We start from the raw sequence: 19,922 nt of genomic DNA, 5'->3' as shown, positions 1-19,922 counted from the left end.
TCAAAACTCTAAATGGATCAGAACTTTGAGTGTTAGACGACAAATTCGGCGATGAAAATAATACAAATTAAATTAAAGCCCTATAGGGGGTCAACAGGGTCAAAAGAACACTATAGAGCTCTGAAAGAGCTAATAGAAGAAAAAAAATAAAGGGAAAATAAATAATCAACAATACAGCACACAAATAATTGTATTACATTATTTCACTAGCATATTCACAATCAATATAGATAACAACGAAGTCCTTAAAAATTTAAATTTCAAATATCATCCAACCGAAATCAAAAACGTCCACGTAATTACAGGGATCCTATGAATCGCCTGTCAATTTTTATGGGGAAGTACGTAAACAATTTTTAAGTTACAATATAAAAAATTATACAATATTCTGTTTGAAACTCTGTTACTCCCTTCCATCTCCCATGAAGGGGTTGAAATGTTGTTAATGTATTTTTTTCTTTGGAAGACGGTTGTTGTTACGTAGTTTAAAAAAAATTTAGCATATACCGGTAGTTTTTATTGATCTATTTAAGACAAGTTTGCTTAAAATGTGTGTATGTGGGCCATTCTGTGTTATAATGTGGAATATCTAGGCATGCCTACTTTGCGAAGGCTATAATAGCAATCGCGACACCATTGTAGTTTTTATCCATAATAGTGAAAATCAGTTTCTTTTTTAGTATTTTTGTATAAATTATTCTGGGGACTCGAAACTCAATTCAAATGCTTCAGGTTTTTTTTAAATTTTATTTAAATCTTACGAAGTTATTCTAAAAAAACCAACTATAGCAACCGTTTCTTCATCATCTTTAAATTCTACTTAAGTTTCATAGTCAAATACTGTCGTAGAAATTAATTCATGCGAGAGATGCAATCGCTGAACAGACGAAGTTTTCTTCTGCTTGAAGATTCTCTTGAAACCTTGGATACGATTGGATGGTTGTGTCATCTAGCGGAGATGGCACGAAATAGGAGCTGTTATTCCGTGCCTCGCTTCGAAGCGAGACGGAACGTTATTGCTTTAGCGTGGTTCATTTGAAAAGTGCTGTAATTTTAATAGCTGTTATTTGTACAAAAATCGTCTTGTGCATTAAAGGAAGTGACGTGAAAACCATTCTCCAAGAAAAAAGTTGATGTTTGTTGCAGTAGAAGCTTGCCGCGCCCCTCCATTAAAATGCGCATGCCTCCGCTCCAAGTATTGCCGGCGCGCAGTACAAGCAAGACCGAGAATCTGCAATTATGGGATCATTGGCTCTTAAACAGGAATGTTGGTTATATTGCTTTGAGATGTTGACATTAATTAATACTACTTAGTGAAGTTTGGAGCGTTGACGGCATTATGTTATGTGATGTTAGAACGCGAGAAAAATAATAATAGCATTTCAATGCAATACACGGACTAGATAAAAGAAAAAGTGCGGTGACATGAACAAACCGTGTTTTTTGTGTAGTGTTTTTCTTACCCGATATTGAGAAAAACAACAATGGCATCATTCGCTTTTCAACTGCACAAATAATGTCATTCTTAGTTACATTACTATTATATGTTAACAGCAATTAAGTTTGTAATGTTATCGATATTATGTTACGTGATGTTACAACGTATCGACTAGTGACTGTTACGAGAAGATTAATAATTTCTATGCAGGACGCGGAGTAGGTAAGGATGAGCAGTGACATGCGTTAGCCTTGAGAGCTAGGAAGTGTGTTTGTGCAGGGTTTTTCTTACCCCGTATTGTGGGAGTGTTACAGTCACTTCAAGTCTCGAGGGGGCGGGAGGGTTCCTGTTAACAAATGGCTGCTGGCTGGAGGCGGGAATTAGCTAATGCCGTGGACCCAGGAGCTCTCCAAGCGCACCGTCAGGGTAGTGTGTGCGAAGATGTCATCAAGACCGCCGCTCCTGCACCACCCGCACTCCACGACACGGACTCTGCGCCATGGTGGCCTACGGCGAAGAGCACCTATGTCACCCCACCACAGAGCTGGTGACGTTCACACCTTCTCGACGCCGTCTCCCTGCGTTCAGGCGCCCGCTGGGGGTGCCGACCACCATGCTGTCGGCGGCAAGGAGACGTCGAGGGTTCCATGCCACCCTCGGGGTACTGATAGGACTGGCTGCCGGGTTCCTGGTCACCTCTCGGCTGGGTATAGGACTCGTTACAGCCCTTTGGGATGGTAGTGCTAATGGGACATGCTCGGGGACCGGCGGGTCCTGGCCCCTACCTGCGAACCCCGCGGACAGGAAGGCTGGCCTGCGGGACAGAGACGAAGACGACCCTCTGCGAATTATTGGAATGACAGTTTCGGGCGAGACGGTGCATAACTCTAGGAAGACGTTGCTATTTGTGGGTGTGATGACGGCGCACAAGTATCTGGCTACACGTGCTCGTGCTGTGTACGAAACATGGGGGCGCGAGATCCCAGGACGGATCGCGTTCTTCACGTCGGCCACTTCAGTTCCCCCTTCCAACAGACCGGACTTGCCACTAGTGCGCCTCAAGGGTGTCGATGATTCTTACCCCCCGCAAAAGAAGTCGTTCCTCATGCTCCAGTACATGTGGGAACGCTACGGCGACCGGTTTGAGTGGTTCCTGCGGGCCGACGACGACGTCTACGTGCGACCAGACAGGTAAGGGGACGACATCTTATTAACCCGTATGACATCCCTCATTCGAGACTGCTTGTTGAATAGGGGTGCACATCAATCACTTCCTATCGCGATATAGGCTAACAAAAGACAAAAATAGTGTGTTCCTTTTCCCAATCTGCATCACGTGACGTAATCAACCTCTTTACCTCAGTGGCAGCGAATGTGACTGCAAACCAAAAGACCTCATGTTCGATTCTCGGCAAAATAAAAAAGGAGAAATTTAACTTATTACCATATTGATTGTGTACACATCCTGTATTTTCGTAATCCGTGGCCTTGACCATGTGATTAGGACATTTCAAGTTATAGTCCAGTGCACTAAGGTTCGTTTTCTAGCAGGAATAAGTGCATTTATCTTCTTTCCTCTGTAGACTACTACTACTACTACTACTACTACTACTACTACTACTACTACTACTACTACTACTACTACTACAATACGCCTATTTAATTGTAGACATGAATTGACAAACATCAAAATTCCAAGATTTACCAAATTTGAAATTTACCTGGCATATGTTGTGTTTTGCATAGACTACCATTCTGTAAAAAAGAATATCCCAAGTTCAATTCTGATTCTGAATAACACAAATATTGATTTTATTACTCTTATATTGCAAACCTATATATTTATTTACTTCAATGAATTATGGGATGTTTGTTAATTCAAGACTTCATTTGTGTTTAAACATGTAACCTTTATATAATGTTAGTATATCCCATGTTGACTACATAAATAAATTGCTGATTTAGGGGGAGAGGGTCCAGTTCTTTGCAATGAATGGTAGTAACTGTATATGCGTGTTGAAGTTACATTATTTTCTTCTCTCCATACATCAGTTTTAGTGTCATTAATTCCAAGTGCATTTAGTTTCTATTTAACGCATTTAATTTAATTTAAAAATATATTATTTAATGACGCTGTATCAATTACAAGGTTACCTAGCGCCGATGAAATTGATAACGAGGTGGTATTTGGTCTGATCGATCCGAGGATTAGTTAATACATTACTTAACATTCGGCTTACAGTTGGAGAAAGCGTCGAAAAAAGCGACCTTGTAGTCAGCACAGGCGGGAATTTCACTTCTTAAGACGTACGTAACAATAATAGAAATTATCATGAACGGTCTTCGAATAAAAGGAAGAAGAAGTTGTTGCAGCAGTTCATAATCTTTCTCTTTTCTCGGAAAAGCTGTAATCAGTAGTAGGCCTACTGTATCATCCGCATGTTCGAGAGATTCTTCAGACAGTAACCCGCCTGTTTCTCCATCTTCTGACATAATACTAACGTCAATGATAACGTGTCTTAAAGTTGTAAAAGTCACGAAGGAAAAAAAGTGTTATTGTCGTACATATTCGAATAAATTTGAAATTAAAAGTAGAGCTTACATTTAAATACCAGTATCTATTTCAGCAGAATTTAAATCACCTGCTAATTAGGATAAAAGCCTACGAATATATCACTTTTGTATTGTATTATATTTATTTACATTCCATTGTATTCGTACATCGTTTCACAGATAGAATATAGAGCATGTCAAAAATAATCTTCACGCCTTAGTATGTGCAATTAAACTCAATTAATGAGTGACAGTTCATTTCTCGCCCAACCATTAAAATACCAAATTATAGTACATAATTTACACTTGCGCAAAGAAAATGATCTGACTCAATCAGAATCAAGTCTCAAACTCGTCTACAGTCTTAGTTTCCAGGTCCTATTGTGGATGTTCATAAACAGGATGGAGTACTGATTATATCATTGTGGCACTATATCTAGTTTAAAAACTAATATACAAGATGAACCGTAAGTATTATAATTAATTTCAGGGGGTTATTCTTTGATATATTTTAAACAAAAAAGTTTAATACAATTTTGCTCGTTTTTACTTCCTTTTCGAGAAAAAAATTTCTATATGAAACATTTCATTGGTAAGTCATTGATTTAATTCCCAATATGCTCAGTTAATTAAAGAGAGTAGAGTAGTATGATAATAAATAAAATTATTGAAAGGATTTTAGTTTTGTCCTTTAAACGTGCACAAATTTGAACCGAATAAATGTAACATTTTAAAATTCCTTTGCAAAACGAAAAGTTATATTTGTTCAGACCAAATTTCTGCACATTTAAAGGAAAAAACAAAAATTCTTTCAATTATTTATTATCATAATGCACTGCTCTATTAATTTAATTGTGCATATTGATAATTAAATCAATAGCTTTTCCAAAACACGCAATGAAATGTTTTAATGTTTTATATAAAACAATTTTTATCTTGAAAATGAAGCAAAAATGTATTATTATTTTTTTGTTTTAAAAAATAACCCCCTAAAATTAGTGACATTACTCACGGTTCACCCTATACACGTACGTACGTATGTATTTTTTATTTTAGTAGGTTACCTAGCCTACTTTACAACGCTTTATCTTAGGTTATTTAGCGTCTGAATGAGATGACGGTGATAATGCCGGTGAAATGAGTCCGAGATCTAGCATCGATAGTTACCCAGCATTTGCTCATAATGGGTTGAGGGAAAACTCCGGAAAAAACCTCAACCAGGTAACTTGGTCCGACCGGGAATCGAACCCATGCCACCTGGTTTCGCGGCCAGACGCGCTAACCGTTACTCCACAGGTGTAGAATGTATGTATGTATGTATGTATGGCGGCCGGGTAGCTTTCTTAGTTGGTAGAGCATCTGGAGTATTGGAAGTACCCAAGATCAAAGCCGGGTGACGGGAATTGTACCTTTACAGAACTTCGAGAACGGCGTTAGAATCTACTCAGCTCTTGTCAAACTGAATACTGCCTATTTTCAAGGTCAAAAATGCGCCTTCATGGCATCAAACAGTAAAAATATTCTGTAAAATAAGTGGAATCGTTTACAACGTAATTCCTTCTCCTCTTCCTCAATCCTGTTTTCTGCTATTGAAGTTAATCAGGTATCAAACCCCTGGACCATTAATTATAATGGAATAATGGTAGAATTTGTCCTCTGATTGAGGTTCTGGCTGATATGCACATCTATTATCAAGCAATACACCTCACTTGACGATATGTGTCAGAGGAAGAACAATTTGTTTGTACGCATCTGAAGTCTGATTAGTGTAATATGTAGCTAGTCGGTGATGTATGCAATGGAGGGCAAAAGGAACTGACCACTCTACTCCATTATCTCCTGGCCTAGTTGCCTCATAAGTGGTGCCTTCTTGGTATCACTTGTGGGGTTCAGACCTGTCTTCGGATAGTTGACTATACAACAAAAACAACAACAATGGTAGAATTAAAGGACAGGAAAAGCGAAGTACTGGGAGAAATCCTTCCGCCAAATCAGCTTTGCCCACAACAAATTTAACTGGCAATACCGGGGATCGAATCCCGATCACCTCGATTGAAGGCTGTCGTCCAACCGACTACGCCACTGTTTGGCCACAGCGAAGTTAAAACATATATAAAAATAAAAATAAAAATCCAACAATGAACAAAAAAGATAGCCTAAAGGTCCGCTTCCACTTAGCGGAATCGAACCGAATCGAATCGAAAAGAAAAGTCTGCTGCCACTTACATCTAGTGGAATCGAACCGAACAGTACTTTTGTGTTTTGTGTTTTGTCATACAAAAGAGAATAATTCTACACAGGATTTATTAATTCTTGTTCGTTCATGTTACATTGTGATTTTTGTATACGTACTATTTCAGCAATAACTTTCAATAGTAAATAAATTAAGCCGTCAAGAATGGATGTGGTTCATTTGTTTTTTTCAGGAAAGCTTCATGAGAACTTACGATCATATCCGAAACAAGAAATTCTATTCCGGCAGTGGAATAAATATTCTAGCTCATGAATTCTCCTCTGTTCGATTCGATTCGATGCGCCGCTTTCTGCTAACTTCCATTTAATTACATAGTGAAGAGAAATTCTGTTCGATTCGATTCGATTCCGCTACGTGGGAGCGGGCCTTAAGTCTTCGCAAGATGCTTTCCACACAATAAAATTGTAGTGGTCTTCTGTAATGTAAGCTTTTGTTTAATATGTTTCCGGAATTCTAAATGCGTCTGTATATATCGCACCTACAAACTCATTTCGTAAAATTAGTACGAGTTCGCCGGCCTGGGGTGGCTCAAGTGCTAGAGGCACGGACTGTCTCTAGCGCTTGGTCCAAAGGGTTGTGGGTTCGAGTCCCGCCGCGGGGCATGGGTGTTGTGTTTGTATTAGTTTAAGTAAAATGAAACAAATGAAAGAAAACAGGAAAACAAAGATAACTTCGGTAAACGGTCTCTGGCCGGTAAACTTAAAAAAAGTATGTCTTGGAAGTGAGTAACATTTCCATAAACACAAGCAGATTAGAGTCAGTTTACCTTCAACTATTAAATTGTTGTGGAAATTGAGTGTAGGCTTATATATTTATAAACACGAAATCAATTACATTTAACATTTAACGAATTCGGTTTGAATTTGTAGTAAATAGAAACGTTTTTATGAAATTATACGCTACTCGAAATAAAAGTGCATATTGTTGCTATACCTCCAAACTTGGAAGAGGTTTGGCCCATTAGTCGGAAAATGTTTTTTCTGAAAGTATACTAAGAAGTAGGCCTACAGCATACAGCTCTAAGAATTTAAGGATATCTACTAAAATAATAGACTTGAAGTGAAAGTTAAATTGACGGAAACTACAGTATTTCTAATATAAAATATATAAATTGAAGTACCGGTACTAAATTAAACGAATTTCGTTCAGTAATTTCCATTGTTCTTCCTATAGAATTTCATTTCAGATTCACACACATATAATTATAAAAATGATCAGAGCGCATCATTTATCACTTTCTGACTATACCTACAAAAAGTATAGAGATTTCCATAGGTCAATTTCGAAATTCTCGCGGAAATATGTTTTTAGTTTGTTTGCCTCACAGTGTTTGAAATAATGACTGAAATGAATGTTGTTAAATTTAATTAGTTAAATGACCATTACTACGAATTCTTTCAGGGGGTGTGCGGTAGCGTCGCGGTTAAAGCGAAACTCTGCAAAGCCGGAAGTTCGAAGGTTCTGTTCCCTATGGAGTCGTGGATTTCCTTCATTGATCTAATGTTTCGGCTGCCCTGGGTTTACTCAGCCTCTAACAGAAAATATGAGTACCAAGGGCATTTCCTTGGGAGTAAAGGCGGCGGGCACGTAGAACTGACAATAATGACGATTGTCTGTAAAGGTGGGACCTTAACCTCCCGCCATCCCTTGAGACGATTTGGTCTGTAATGGGGTTGATTTTATCTTTCACTCACTCACTCACTCACTCACTCACTCACTCACTCACTCACTCACTCACTCACTCACTCACTCACTCACACACTCACTCACTCACTCACACTGCGTACATCGATTTCTCCTAACATTTTGGACAGATATTGTTTAAATTCATAGGTGTCAGTTCATTGTGAAACGATGCAAATGAAATATAGTCACTTTGACTTATAATATATTTATGTACGCTTCTTAGTTGTAACGTTTATAAATACTTATGTACGCTACTTTGTTAGTGTAAAGTTTTCTAACGTTTTGTACATTCGATCCCCTGACCGTTTCAAATGTGAATCTATTTATCTTTTAGGTGTGTTTTCCAAATTATATATAACATACTTTGTCAAACCCTGGCAACCTTTTAACAAAGGGAGCTTAATTAATTAATTAATTAAATAATAATAATAATAATAATAATAATAATAATAATAATAATAATAATAATATTTTACTTGAATAATTTCAAGAGAGCTGCTTCACAGGGAGCTATATCTGAAAGCCAGATTTGCTTAATATTTTACTTAGGCTATTCTGGTGGAGTTAAGACCATCAGGCCATTGGCAGAGGTATGATGGCTGGCGAGGAATGCGTAATGTGGCGGGAAGTGGAGCCGCAGTAGCCGACAGCACAGTTGGCACGTAACTCATTCCATCATGGGTGCACACAAAGCCTACTTGGGCTTAAATGCTTATCAATGTTCCGTCTGCTAAGCATCTCTATATATCTAGGCCTATCTATTAGGACATGGAAAATGAAATGTATATTTACATAAATATATTAATCTCCTTTTCTTTTTCTTTCGAAGACATTTTTTTTTAAGATTCTGTGCTGTCCTTATTCAAAAGCATGGGAATTAACTGGCAAGACGAGTTTGAGGTTGTGGAATTGCTACTGTGTGTTATCAATCCCTGCGCTGTAACAGGAAATGGTGTTGGTAGAGAATTTTGACAGTAAACATTTTAGACTTCGGAAAAGAAAGGAGTATATAAAAATGTAATTGCGGGTAATATGACAGTTCTTTATTCAGTATATTCCATTACTCTGATATGTTCAATGAGAAGGTATGCTTGGTCCATGTTTCCACGGTAATTAAAATTTCTCCGCATGGTAGCATAGAGAAAGTAATGATTGTAATCTAGAGAAATTAATAGCATCAGATAATTAGTACGTTTTCATTTTATAAATTCTAATTTTTGCATTATGTATAATATATTGAACGATACCGAATTTTATTTAAATTCATTTATATCATAAAAAAGTGGTATGTTTGTGCGCAGATAAATGTTAACTTTGCTACATGAGCACTCCAGTCAGTTTACGATTCTCATCAAAGGTACCATTGGTTTGATCGCGGACATCTTGTCAGATTCCTATTTCTTGCTTATCATGAAAACAGAGCTTTAAAATATGCCTATAGTATGTTACTATATACAATTTCATGCTCATCATAAAATTATTATAAAAATAGGATATTAAATAATGAGTCACTGTTGTCATATTATTTCCAAATTCATGCCTTTCGTAATAATAAAGCGTTAAGTAACGACTAATGAGTCACTATTGATATATTGTATTTCCAATTTCATGTTTATTGTAAATATAGAGGGTTAAAAATGAGTTACTATTGTTACTACTATTTTCAATTTTGTTAAAAATAGAGTGTTAAATAATGAGTCACTATTATTATACTAGCTATTTCCAATTTCATGCTTACCATAAAAACAGAGAGTTAAAAAAAATGAGTTAATTATTTCCAATTTCATGCTTATCATAAAATAGAGCGTCAAATAATGAGTTACTATTGTTATACTATTTCCAATTTCATGCTTATCGTAAAAGTAGAGCGTTTAATAATGAGTCACTATTGTCATACTATTTCCAAATTCATGCCTTTCGTAAAAGTGAAACGTTGCATAATGAGTCACTGTTAATATATTGTATTTCAAATTCCATGTTTTTAGTAAATATAGAGCGTTAAAATGAGTCACTATTGTTATACTATTTTCAATTTCATGCTTATCATAAAAATAGAGCGTCAAATATTGAGTCATTTTTGTTATACTAATTCCATTTTCATGTTTATCGTAAAAGTAGAGCGTTTAATAATGTCACTATTATATTATTTCCAATTTCTCGCTTATCATAATAATACAACGTTGAGTAATGAGTTACTATTCTTATACTACTTTCAGTTTCAAGCTTATCGTAAAAATACATCGTAAAATGAGTCACTATTGTTTTAACTAGAGCCCGGATGTTTGGCAAAATGTATTTTTTACTGGGTGGAAGTAAATCATTATTTCCATAGATATAAATGTGATTTGGGATAAATCAAAGTGATAGGGCCAGTTTTTATTTTGCCTATTTTGCTTTTTTTTTTAAGGTGTTTCTTACTGATACAATAATAAATGCTTTTTTTCATTTTAAGGCAATAGTTCTTGTTTATTTGCAATTTTTTAATTAATTGTAATGTAATGTGTATGAAATTTAAATATATGAAACAATATCTCACTTTACTAGCAATAGTAAATAAAAGTAATTTATTTCGGAGCTTAATCTGCTAATAGTCGTGCTTTAATACTGATCGACAATCCACAGTTACAAGTAGCCTATAATGTCATGTCTTCACGAAAGCAACAATCAGCTTTATATTTATTCATTCAATAATTAATTAGTGACAACAATGTTTGTATGTGGCGCTATCAGCGGTAAATGATGTAAGCTGATAACAATGAGAAAAAAGAGCATCTCATGTATGTTATCTATGAGTTTGAAGACAATAATCTCATTTATAAGATATTTGTAGTGAGTTTAATTTGTAGACATTTATCTGCAATCCTCTAAAATGTTTAGCAATTAATACGAACAAAGATGCTTCATTAAAATTCAGATTGCAAGAGGCAAGAATGCTCGACAATGCCATACAGCTTTACTGGAAGCTTGTGGTGGAGAGACTTCACAATATCGTATGGTGGCGAGATGGGCACATGCATTTCACAACGGGAGGGAAGATGTTCATCAAAAACGTGGATCTGACAGACCGTAATCGTCAAGGGATGATGTGCATGTGAACGCTGTAAGAGCACTGCTGGAAGAACACCGTTGTTGGACTTGTATTGAACTAGCAAGGGAAGTTAGAATTGCTCCTGGTACGATTCTTCACATACCTAAGAAGAAGTTAAAGATGAGGAAAATCTGCGCTCGGTGGGTTCCACACAATCTTAAAGAGGGAAACATGTGGCAGAGAATGGAAACAGCGAGATTGCACTTAGAACGCTATGGGCGTGAAGACGAGCGTTTCCTTCGACGTATCATAACTTTAGAAGAAACCAACCAAAACTGAAGAGACAATCAAATGAGAGGCAGCACAATGATTATCCAAGGCCAAAAAAGTATCGGCAAGAACAGAATCCACTTAAAGTCATGTTCATTGTTGCTTATGATTTTGACGGTGTCCTTGTCATTCATTCAGTTCCTGCGGGAAATCATGTGAATTACAATTACTTTCTGGAACACCATTTACGACCAGCTGTGCGCCGTAAACATCCAAATCTCCTGAATTCTCATCATATTGTGCTACATGATGGTGCTCGCTCTCGCATAGCTGCCTCCGTGGTTAATTTACTTCGCAGATGGAACTGGGAAATTCTGGATCATCCTCCATACTCCCCAGATATGAGCCCATGTGAGTTTGACCTTTACGTGGAAATGAAATTACCACTTAGAGGAGGTCGCTTTAAAACCACACAGGCAATTATAGCAGCAGTAGAGCAGTCTGTTCGAAGATTAGTACAAGAGATGCTGTGGCATCCGTCGTCTCCCTGAGGTGTGAAGGCGTGTTCTTCATGTTGGAAATTATTTCTGAGCACTGCAACAATGTGACTGTTCCAAAAATGTTTTCTTTGTTATTAATTCAAATGTTGCCACTAATTATTGAATGATCCATGTAATTTTAAATATTAAGCCCGTTCTCATAGAAGTTGTCACGTAACATTTTCAATTGTTTGCTTTCATATTTTCAAATCTTACTGTTACAATTTTATGCTACACGTGTTTATTATTGTAGGAGAAAGAAATTTGAGTGAGGAACAGTCAGTTATGTCCCGCGCCGTGGCGTCGTGGTCTAAGGCATCCTGCCTAGGACTCGCATTACGGAATGCTGGTTCGAGTCCTCAGGGGGGAAGAAATTTTCTCATGAAATTTCGGCCAGTGTATGGGATCGGTGCCCACCCAGCATCGTGATGCACTTGGGGAGCTACGATAAGTAGCGAAATCCGGTTACGAAAGCCAGCTATAACGGCTGGGAGGATCATCGTGTTAACCACACGATACCTCTATTCTGATTGGATGATCGTCCACCTCTGCTTCGGCATGTGGACGTGAAGCCAGCAGCCGGTCATGGTCCTTCATGGGCTGTCGTGCCTCGGATTATTATTAACAGTCAGTTATTGTCGGGTGACAGAAGGTATAAGATCGGTTAGCTAGACTGCCTAAATTCAGTAAAGCATTGAAAAGTAAACTTCATGCTTACGTTAGTGTTTTCAACCGATGCGATGGAACAGTTTTTTTATGTAAGGTTTATAAAAAGATAGTTGATCACGGATAAAATTATTTTATAAGTCAACATGTGTCAACTACGAAATAAAAGTGTGAGTTATGTTGATATAATTTAAATTTATTGCTAAAATATATTATGCATTTTAAAAATTAATAATGCCTTTTCGAAAATTTATTGTGCCCTTTTTTACGTTTTTATTGACTTTTTTGCCTGCCTATTTTAACTGTTATAAATGCCTAAACATCCAGCCTGTAGTTGTAACGTATCCATTTTCCGTAACATAAGTAATGAATTACTATTGTTATACTATTTCTAATTTAATGCTTATCATAAAAGACCTCACGGGGAAAACGAAGTAAGTCAACTTTTCTGCGAAATTGAGAAATATTAAGTCGAAATAATTTTCTGGTTTGAATCTTGTTCAGCAGATTGATATTCACCGTTTGTCAAGTTGATATCTTATGTAGTTTTGATGAAAGGTCGGCATCGGCATCTTGCTGACTCCACGGGGTTGCCGCCGTGTGTCTATCTACTCTGAAAAGCACAAAATAAGGGTTTGAGGTAAATCTCGGTAATGTAAGGAAAACCATCGATAAGTAGAAATATTGTGCTGAGTGCAATGGTGTTCATTCGTTAGCAGGGAAACTTGCCAAATATTTGTAATCTGTTTCACGTTAATATTGACAGGCGAGCTACCAACATTTCATCGTCCTTGAAATAAATTTACCATCAGCACCTTCGATTCTACAGTCTTGAGTCATATACATTTTTCCTTACAAATTATAACGTTTTGTTTATTGGAAGAGTTTAGCTAACGTTTTTGCATTCGAATCTTCGTACAATCAATAAAAGTAACAAATAAAGTCGATCTAATGCAGTAAAGTCGTTGAACTTTGCTATAATTTTTACTTTCTCAATATACAAAGTTTAAAGATGTTCCAAAAATATATTTCGAGATTTTAGCGGAATTATACAGCATCTCTGCTGTAGAAAGAGGGGTTTTAAACATGCCGTCTGTCTGTGTATAACGAGGATTTCTATATCATGGAGTTAACTGATTTGGGAGTGATACACATAATATTTATTTATGAGACAAGTTCCTAAAGGCTCTTTTTTGGCACTAGTGTAAAGTTGTGAAACGAGGCGAAAACGAGTTTCACAAATACACGAGGGCCAAAAAGATAACTTTACGAATGTGTAGGCCTATCATACCATGTTTTCTCTACGATACCACAAATTTACATTAAATAAATATTTCAAGTTGGAGAGGTTATAAGATCATAATGTCATGGCCGTCTAAATTCAGAATCATTAAGAAATACGTATCCAGGGAATGACAGCCTGTTCTATTCATGTTCACTATTTCATGGTCGTCTAAACCAGTCAAATAATCAACAAAACTGTTAGGAACAGTTGAATGCTAAATCTTGTTACAATGAATATTCATGTAACTTCAGAATAATAAGGGTATAAATGTAGATAAGAATATTAAATTTGTTACTTATTTGTGTTACGTGTAATATTTAAGTAATGAAAGATCGAGGTATTGCATTAATTATTTCTTACTGAATGAAGTTTTACATTGAATATTACATTTTCTGTGGCAGTGCGTAAAATGAATAGCAGTGCCTAAACTGATTACTTACTTTTTTACGCACTAATGTTTTAAAGGCTCACTTTACACACCGATACCAGTTGGTAATAGTAATATACGTTACAAGAGCGGTATGTTGACGTTTTCATGTTCGAGGAAAAGATTGAAAAAGCGAAACGTAGTTGAGTTTGTTTTCATGTTCTCGGAAATTAGAAAAACATACCGGTCGTGTATCGTGCATTATTTTGTACGAAGATCGTTTATTACATACCTGAAAGACGAATTTCTAATTAGTTGCAATGAAATCTCCATGTTGGTTTCTGTTTAATGACGCCAACTTCGGAACACCAAAATATCTTTCTCCAACATTGTTGCTGTAAAATGTTTTCTGTATTTACTATACTCCAGCAGGCCGTGATATACGTCTGTCTTTTTTTTTCCCCCCCAGTCTATAAATGCGAACTTAAAACAAACGGTAAGGTTATGTAATGATTTATTTTTCATTTTAATATTTTAACAATATTATTTATATAACATATTGCAGTAATAACGTCGGCATCTGGAATCTCGTTTGATTTTTTCACTGCTTCCTTAATGTTACTTGTATCAGGAATGCAATAAGTTTCGTGGAGTAGTAGACTTTACTTAATTTTTGCAAATATTTAAAAACAATAATTAACATTGCAATTTAGGTGGAACTGCAGTGGTAAGTTTCCAATTTATAATTATTACTATGTTAAACGTCTCAAAAATAATATATTAAAAGCCTAAAGCAGTAAAATGAATGTCGCGCTTAAGCGGTAAGAAGAGGGAAATTGTTATGTGTGTTACGTTGGGAATACTGAATGTGGTATTTCACACTTACCGCGTATTGGTTCTGTGCGGAAAACAAGCAAATACGCACGATCTCGCACAAAATGGAACTTTATGCACTATCATAAAAAAAAATAATAATACAAAATGTTGATACATTATTTAAGATCAAAATCACAAAGGCGCTCAAGAATCGACAGACCATTTACTGCGCTATTTTTAAATAGAATAAACTGACAATTAATAAGATGATGAAGTTGGTGTCAATGAAAGACGTCTGACTAAGGAAATGATTTACTATATACAATATTACAATACGGTACAAGGTTGGGAAATGTTTTTTACAAAATCGAGGAAAATTTTGTATAACATTTTTCACAGTCATATTTTTAAAATTGCAAATACAATATATTTTGCATTGAAAATTTAGAGCAATATTATTCCAAAGATTTCGCAAAACTGCACTGTAATGGTAATAATAAGTGCACTGTAATGGGTCTATTTCAGTATAGTTTTATATTATGAAGAATGGTTTCCCTAACAAGAAGTTTGTGTGTGTAAATTCTAACTTTCAAGGCCTAACAACAATAGCTGTAAATACTTCGTACAACAAAAATATGATCGTGCAAAAAATTATTGTACTTTTCGCTGCGACATTCCTAAGTTTTAAAGTCCTCAGGCTAAATCAGAATAGATGGTAGTAGAGAATAGGAGAGAACACCTCAACGTTAAAGTAGGCCTATTATTACCTCTTGTACACACATTTCTTCCTCATGAGTGAACCACTGAAAGTCTAACATATATTTTAACATACATATCACTTAAAAGCCGATTTTCGTGAACAAGAAGATAAGTAATATTAGAAATGATGACAATATGCGCATAGTTCATTCATTCATAGTGTTCAGCCCAGAGGAAGATCTTTCACTGCAACCCATTAATCTCCAATCTTTCCTATTTTCCGCCTTCCTCGTAGTCTCCGCATACGATTCATGTATCTTAATGTCGTCTGTCATCTGATATCTTCTTCTTCCCCGAACTCTTCACCCATTCACCATTCTTTCCCGTACATCCTTCAGGAGGTAGTTTCTTGTCAGCCAGTGACCCAACCAATTTCTTTTTCTCTTCCTTATCAGTTTCAGCATTATTCTTTCTTCACCTACTCTTTCTAGCACATCTTCATTTCTTATGCGCATAGCTACGATATGTAAATTTGTGTAAATTAATTACATACATCCATCAACTTAAAATGTGCAATATATATACTGTAAATAGAATCGAATATCTTATTTTTCGAATTACAAAAAAAAAAAAAAAAATGACATGGGGCCTAAGAAATTCCCCAATGATTGCACGAAAAATTCATACTCTAATTAAAGTAATAACATACAACACAGAGTCTACTTTTTTAATAGTGCAGTGCATTTTATTTGATATTCATATGCATACATAACCCATGTGTCTAACATTTCTATGGCTATTGACTGTATAATTGAATTTAGACTTTAGTTATAAAATGTTGTTCATTTTCTACTGCTTTATACTTGTATGAGTTGGTGTATGATATGATATCTGAAGTAGGTAACATAGTTCATATAATCAGGAGAAGCAACACCTTTAATCTGTTTCTATGGTACCACATAGGACTATATAAAGACTAATATGGAGCCTTAGTGCCACGAGTGATGTCAGTTAGTTTACAGAAGAACCTTTGATGTCAAAATGTTACAATTTTTCTCTCCTTGTAGATCAAATATTGATATTTCACGTTAAGATCTCTTTTGTGGGCAATCTACAAAACAAACGTTGTAATCGGATAATTTAATTTATATCTAAGTTATGTTTTGAATAATTAGTTGAAGACACTAAGTTATAAACAGTCATGTTTGACTTCTGATTGAGGCTCTGGCTGATGTATATTACCCGACCATTTTGCTTGTGGAACGGCAATCCCTTGTACTAACTCAGCGCCCGCTGTTGGGTCACTTGTGCAGTACGATCGCTCTTATTCTAGTCATAGACTATGTCTTTCTCGCGCAGAATAATAACTAGACATCGGATTTTTAGGCACTAAAAATTGCAGTTTTAGGCGCCTAAAATAAGCTCAAAATTTGTAAAATTAGGCTCTATTTTAATGAAAATAGGCATTTTAGGCACATCAAGGTATCATACTTATTTCTTTCACTGAAATTTTTAGTTATACACTAAAATACGCACAAAAAAGTATGTTTAAACATTAAAAAAGAATACTATATTATATTTATAAACAGAGCTGCACAAATTTAATATATTGAAACTAATGAAATAATGATTATTGATATCAAGATTACTCATTTTAAGTTATTGAAATTCAGTTCCATGCTCAGACTTTATTATAATTATCTGCACAGTACACCACCAGAATTTTTTCTAAATTCTCCACAGTTAACCTTTGCCTTTTGTCACTGAGAATCATTTTGAAAGCAGAAAAACTTCTTTCAACCGAAACTGATGTGAGAGGCGCAAATTTTAAATTAGGTACAATAGAAACATCAATACTTACTGGAACATTTACACTTTCCCCCGATATCACTCTTGATACTTTTTCCAACAATGAAAATCCTACATTATTATTTAATACGTTGTCCCACTTATTTTTAACTTTTTTCCCAGTTTCGCACAAAGCAGAATGTATGTTCACTTGAGCTTCCTTTACTATTGCTATTTGGCTACAAAGAGATTGTTTTTCACGTTCTAATTGTCCAATGCTTGCAGGTATGAAAGAAAAGTTTGATGTTATGTAGGCAATATCGTTTTTCACTCGTGAGTCATTCAGACAATCTTTCACTGCTTTCACACACGCTGCACTATCAGTTTCAGGTAATGTATCAATAACTGTGACCACTTCTTTAACATACTTAGAATAATACACCACTGACTGAATCCAGGTTTCCCATTGTGTAACAACCGGCTGAGGTGGGATATCTGGAAAGTTCTCTCTGAATATTGAAATCCTGGATGGGGCTTTACAAAAACATTTTTTTGTGTTAGAAATAAACGAATTGACAAGAGGAAATTCATTCCGGATTGTTTCAGAAACCCTGTGAAGGCCATGTGCTAGACAGGTTACATGAGTGAGGTTAGGATAAAATGTTTTAAGAAGTGGAGCTGCAGCAACCATGTATGAGGCAGCATCAGTACAAAACAACAGAACTTTAGAATCGTCTACATTACCTGAGTATAAAGACTGTAGGCCTTTATTTACAAAATAAGCAATGGCTTGGCTATTCACTTTCGAAAGTTCCTTAACACATACGAGGTGTGGAATCGAAGGTCCATCAGGACTAAGTTTTCCTACTACCATATTTGCTATATACCTATTCATAGGATCTGAGGTTTCATCCACAGAGACCCATATGTAAGAATCACCTATATCCTCCCGAATGGAAGCTAAAGTTTCATTGTATATTCTGTCTAAGTAATTTTTTCTTAGGGTCGACTCAGATGGGATATTTTGTTTGCAGTATTTTTGTAAAAACTGTCTTAAAACCGGATTTTCAATTGCATTCCAGGGAATGTTAGCAGCAACAAACGCTCTGGTTAAATCAGCATAGAAATTGCTGCTGAGATTGGATGAAGTAGGCTGTGTTAGTAAAGTTTGTTGCAGTTGATTTTTCTGCTGAGCTTTAGCCTTATGAGCCGCTCCTTGCACATGCTGCTTTAGGTGGCACTTCTTTTCTTGCGAAATCTAAAAATGTAAAGTAAACTGAATTAAAATAAAATCCTAATTGTTGTATTGCCGTATTTCTATCACAAAGTTAGTGGGTTCGAACAATCAAAATCTTAATGACCTGCAAATACTTTAACTATCGGAATTTAAACGGTTAAAGTGTAGTGGTCTTAAAAAGAATTATACCTCAGGATAGCTCAGTCAATGTATAAATATTATAGGCCTACTCATTAAAATTAATAGAATTTATATATTTCAACTATTGTTACATACCTGTTTGCTACAAATCTTGCAGAATATTATTTCTCCATCATAAGTGAATTCTGAATATTCTGTTAGCCATTGCCGGATCAATGTAGATTTTGCACTTATATTTTTCGGCATTATCGCGTTAAACTTCACAGGAAAACGTCCTACCGCTCAAAACTTCTCAACACAAATAAGGTGAGGGAAAGAGCAACTGTTAACAAGCATTCAAATGAACCGTTGTTATTGAGATTCAATGGGACAAAAATACAAAGTTCCACTTATTGTTGCATTTCCTGGTAGTGTTAACACTAGGAGGGCCATTCTTTTAAATATTTTGTAACGGTTTACCCTACTAATTCGCAGTTTTACGACTTTGCATAAATATTTCAAAAACACTCTTTCTCCAAAAATTGTGATTTTATGACACTCTGAAGGGCAGTACAGCTAATCGGTTTCAGACCGAAAACAGTCATTTTTATAGTATAGTATATCTCTGAATCGGTAGCAGCACATGTTGTGATTGTTGCCTGCTTCAAAACTAAGGTTGGTTCTTTGTCGGCATTTATGCCTCCAAACATGTTAAATTCGGTGAAATCTATTGCGAGTGTCGTGAGATTCAAAACATTTTGTTTCCTTTATCAGTGGTTTCATGGCCGGTGTGAAGAAAACTTTCCACTTTTTAAATGCCTTAAATTTCGCAGTGAATGCATGTATAAATTATAAAAAGTAAGAGTAAAATGCGAAACTTTACAGTGAGTTAGGCATTTTTAGGCGAATATTAACAAATTAGGCTCTAATAACCGTTTTAGGGCATTTTAGGGCACTATAAAACTCTTTGAATACCTTTCAATTCCCATGAAACACAAATATTAATAATTATTTTTACTTTTCTCCTAAAGAAACAAAATAGGCATTTGCCCTAGAATCCGATGTCTGATAATAACTTAAGATCGCAGCGCCGTTGTCTACGTTCCACATACAAAATGGTATACCAAGACATGTTGGAACAATTCTTGTACCACCAGGTAGCTGATCTGCAACCTC

At 35.8% G+C, this 19,922-nt stretch overlaps 1 protein-coding gene across 1 annotated transcript in view; it reads left to right on the top strand.

The window, feature by feature from the left end:
* The first annotated feature begins 990 nt into the window (after positions 1-990).
* Positions 991-19,922, top strand: part of Chsy (Chondroitin sulfate synthase) — a 348,900-nt gene continuing 329,968 nt past the window's right edge. The window contains exon 1 of the mRNA XM_069823806.1: positions 991-2,629. Coding sequence (XP_069679907.1) covers positions 1,938-2,629 — 692 coding nt within the window. The 5' untranslated portion in view covers positions 991-1,937. The remainder of the gene's footprint in view (positions 2,630-19,922) is intronic.

Source organism: Periplaneta americana, chromosome 4 (assembly GCF_040183065.1).
Source record: "Periplaneta americana isolate PAMFEO1 chromosome 4, P.americana_PAMFEO1_priV1, whole genome shotgun sequence".
Classification (NCBI taxonomy): Eukaryota; Metazoa; Arthropoda; class Insecta; order Blattodea; family Blattidae; genus Periplaneta; species Periplaneta americana.
Note: the sequence above shows the minus strand (reverse complement) of the source record. Positions and strands in the feature narration are given on the sequence as shown.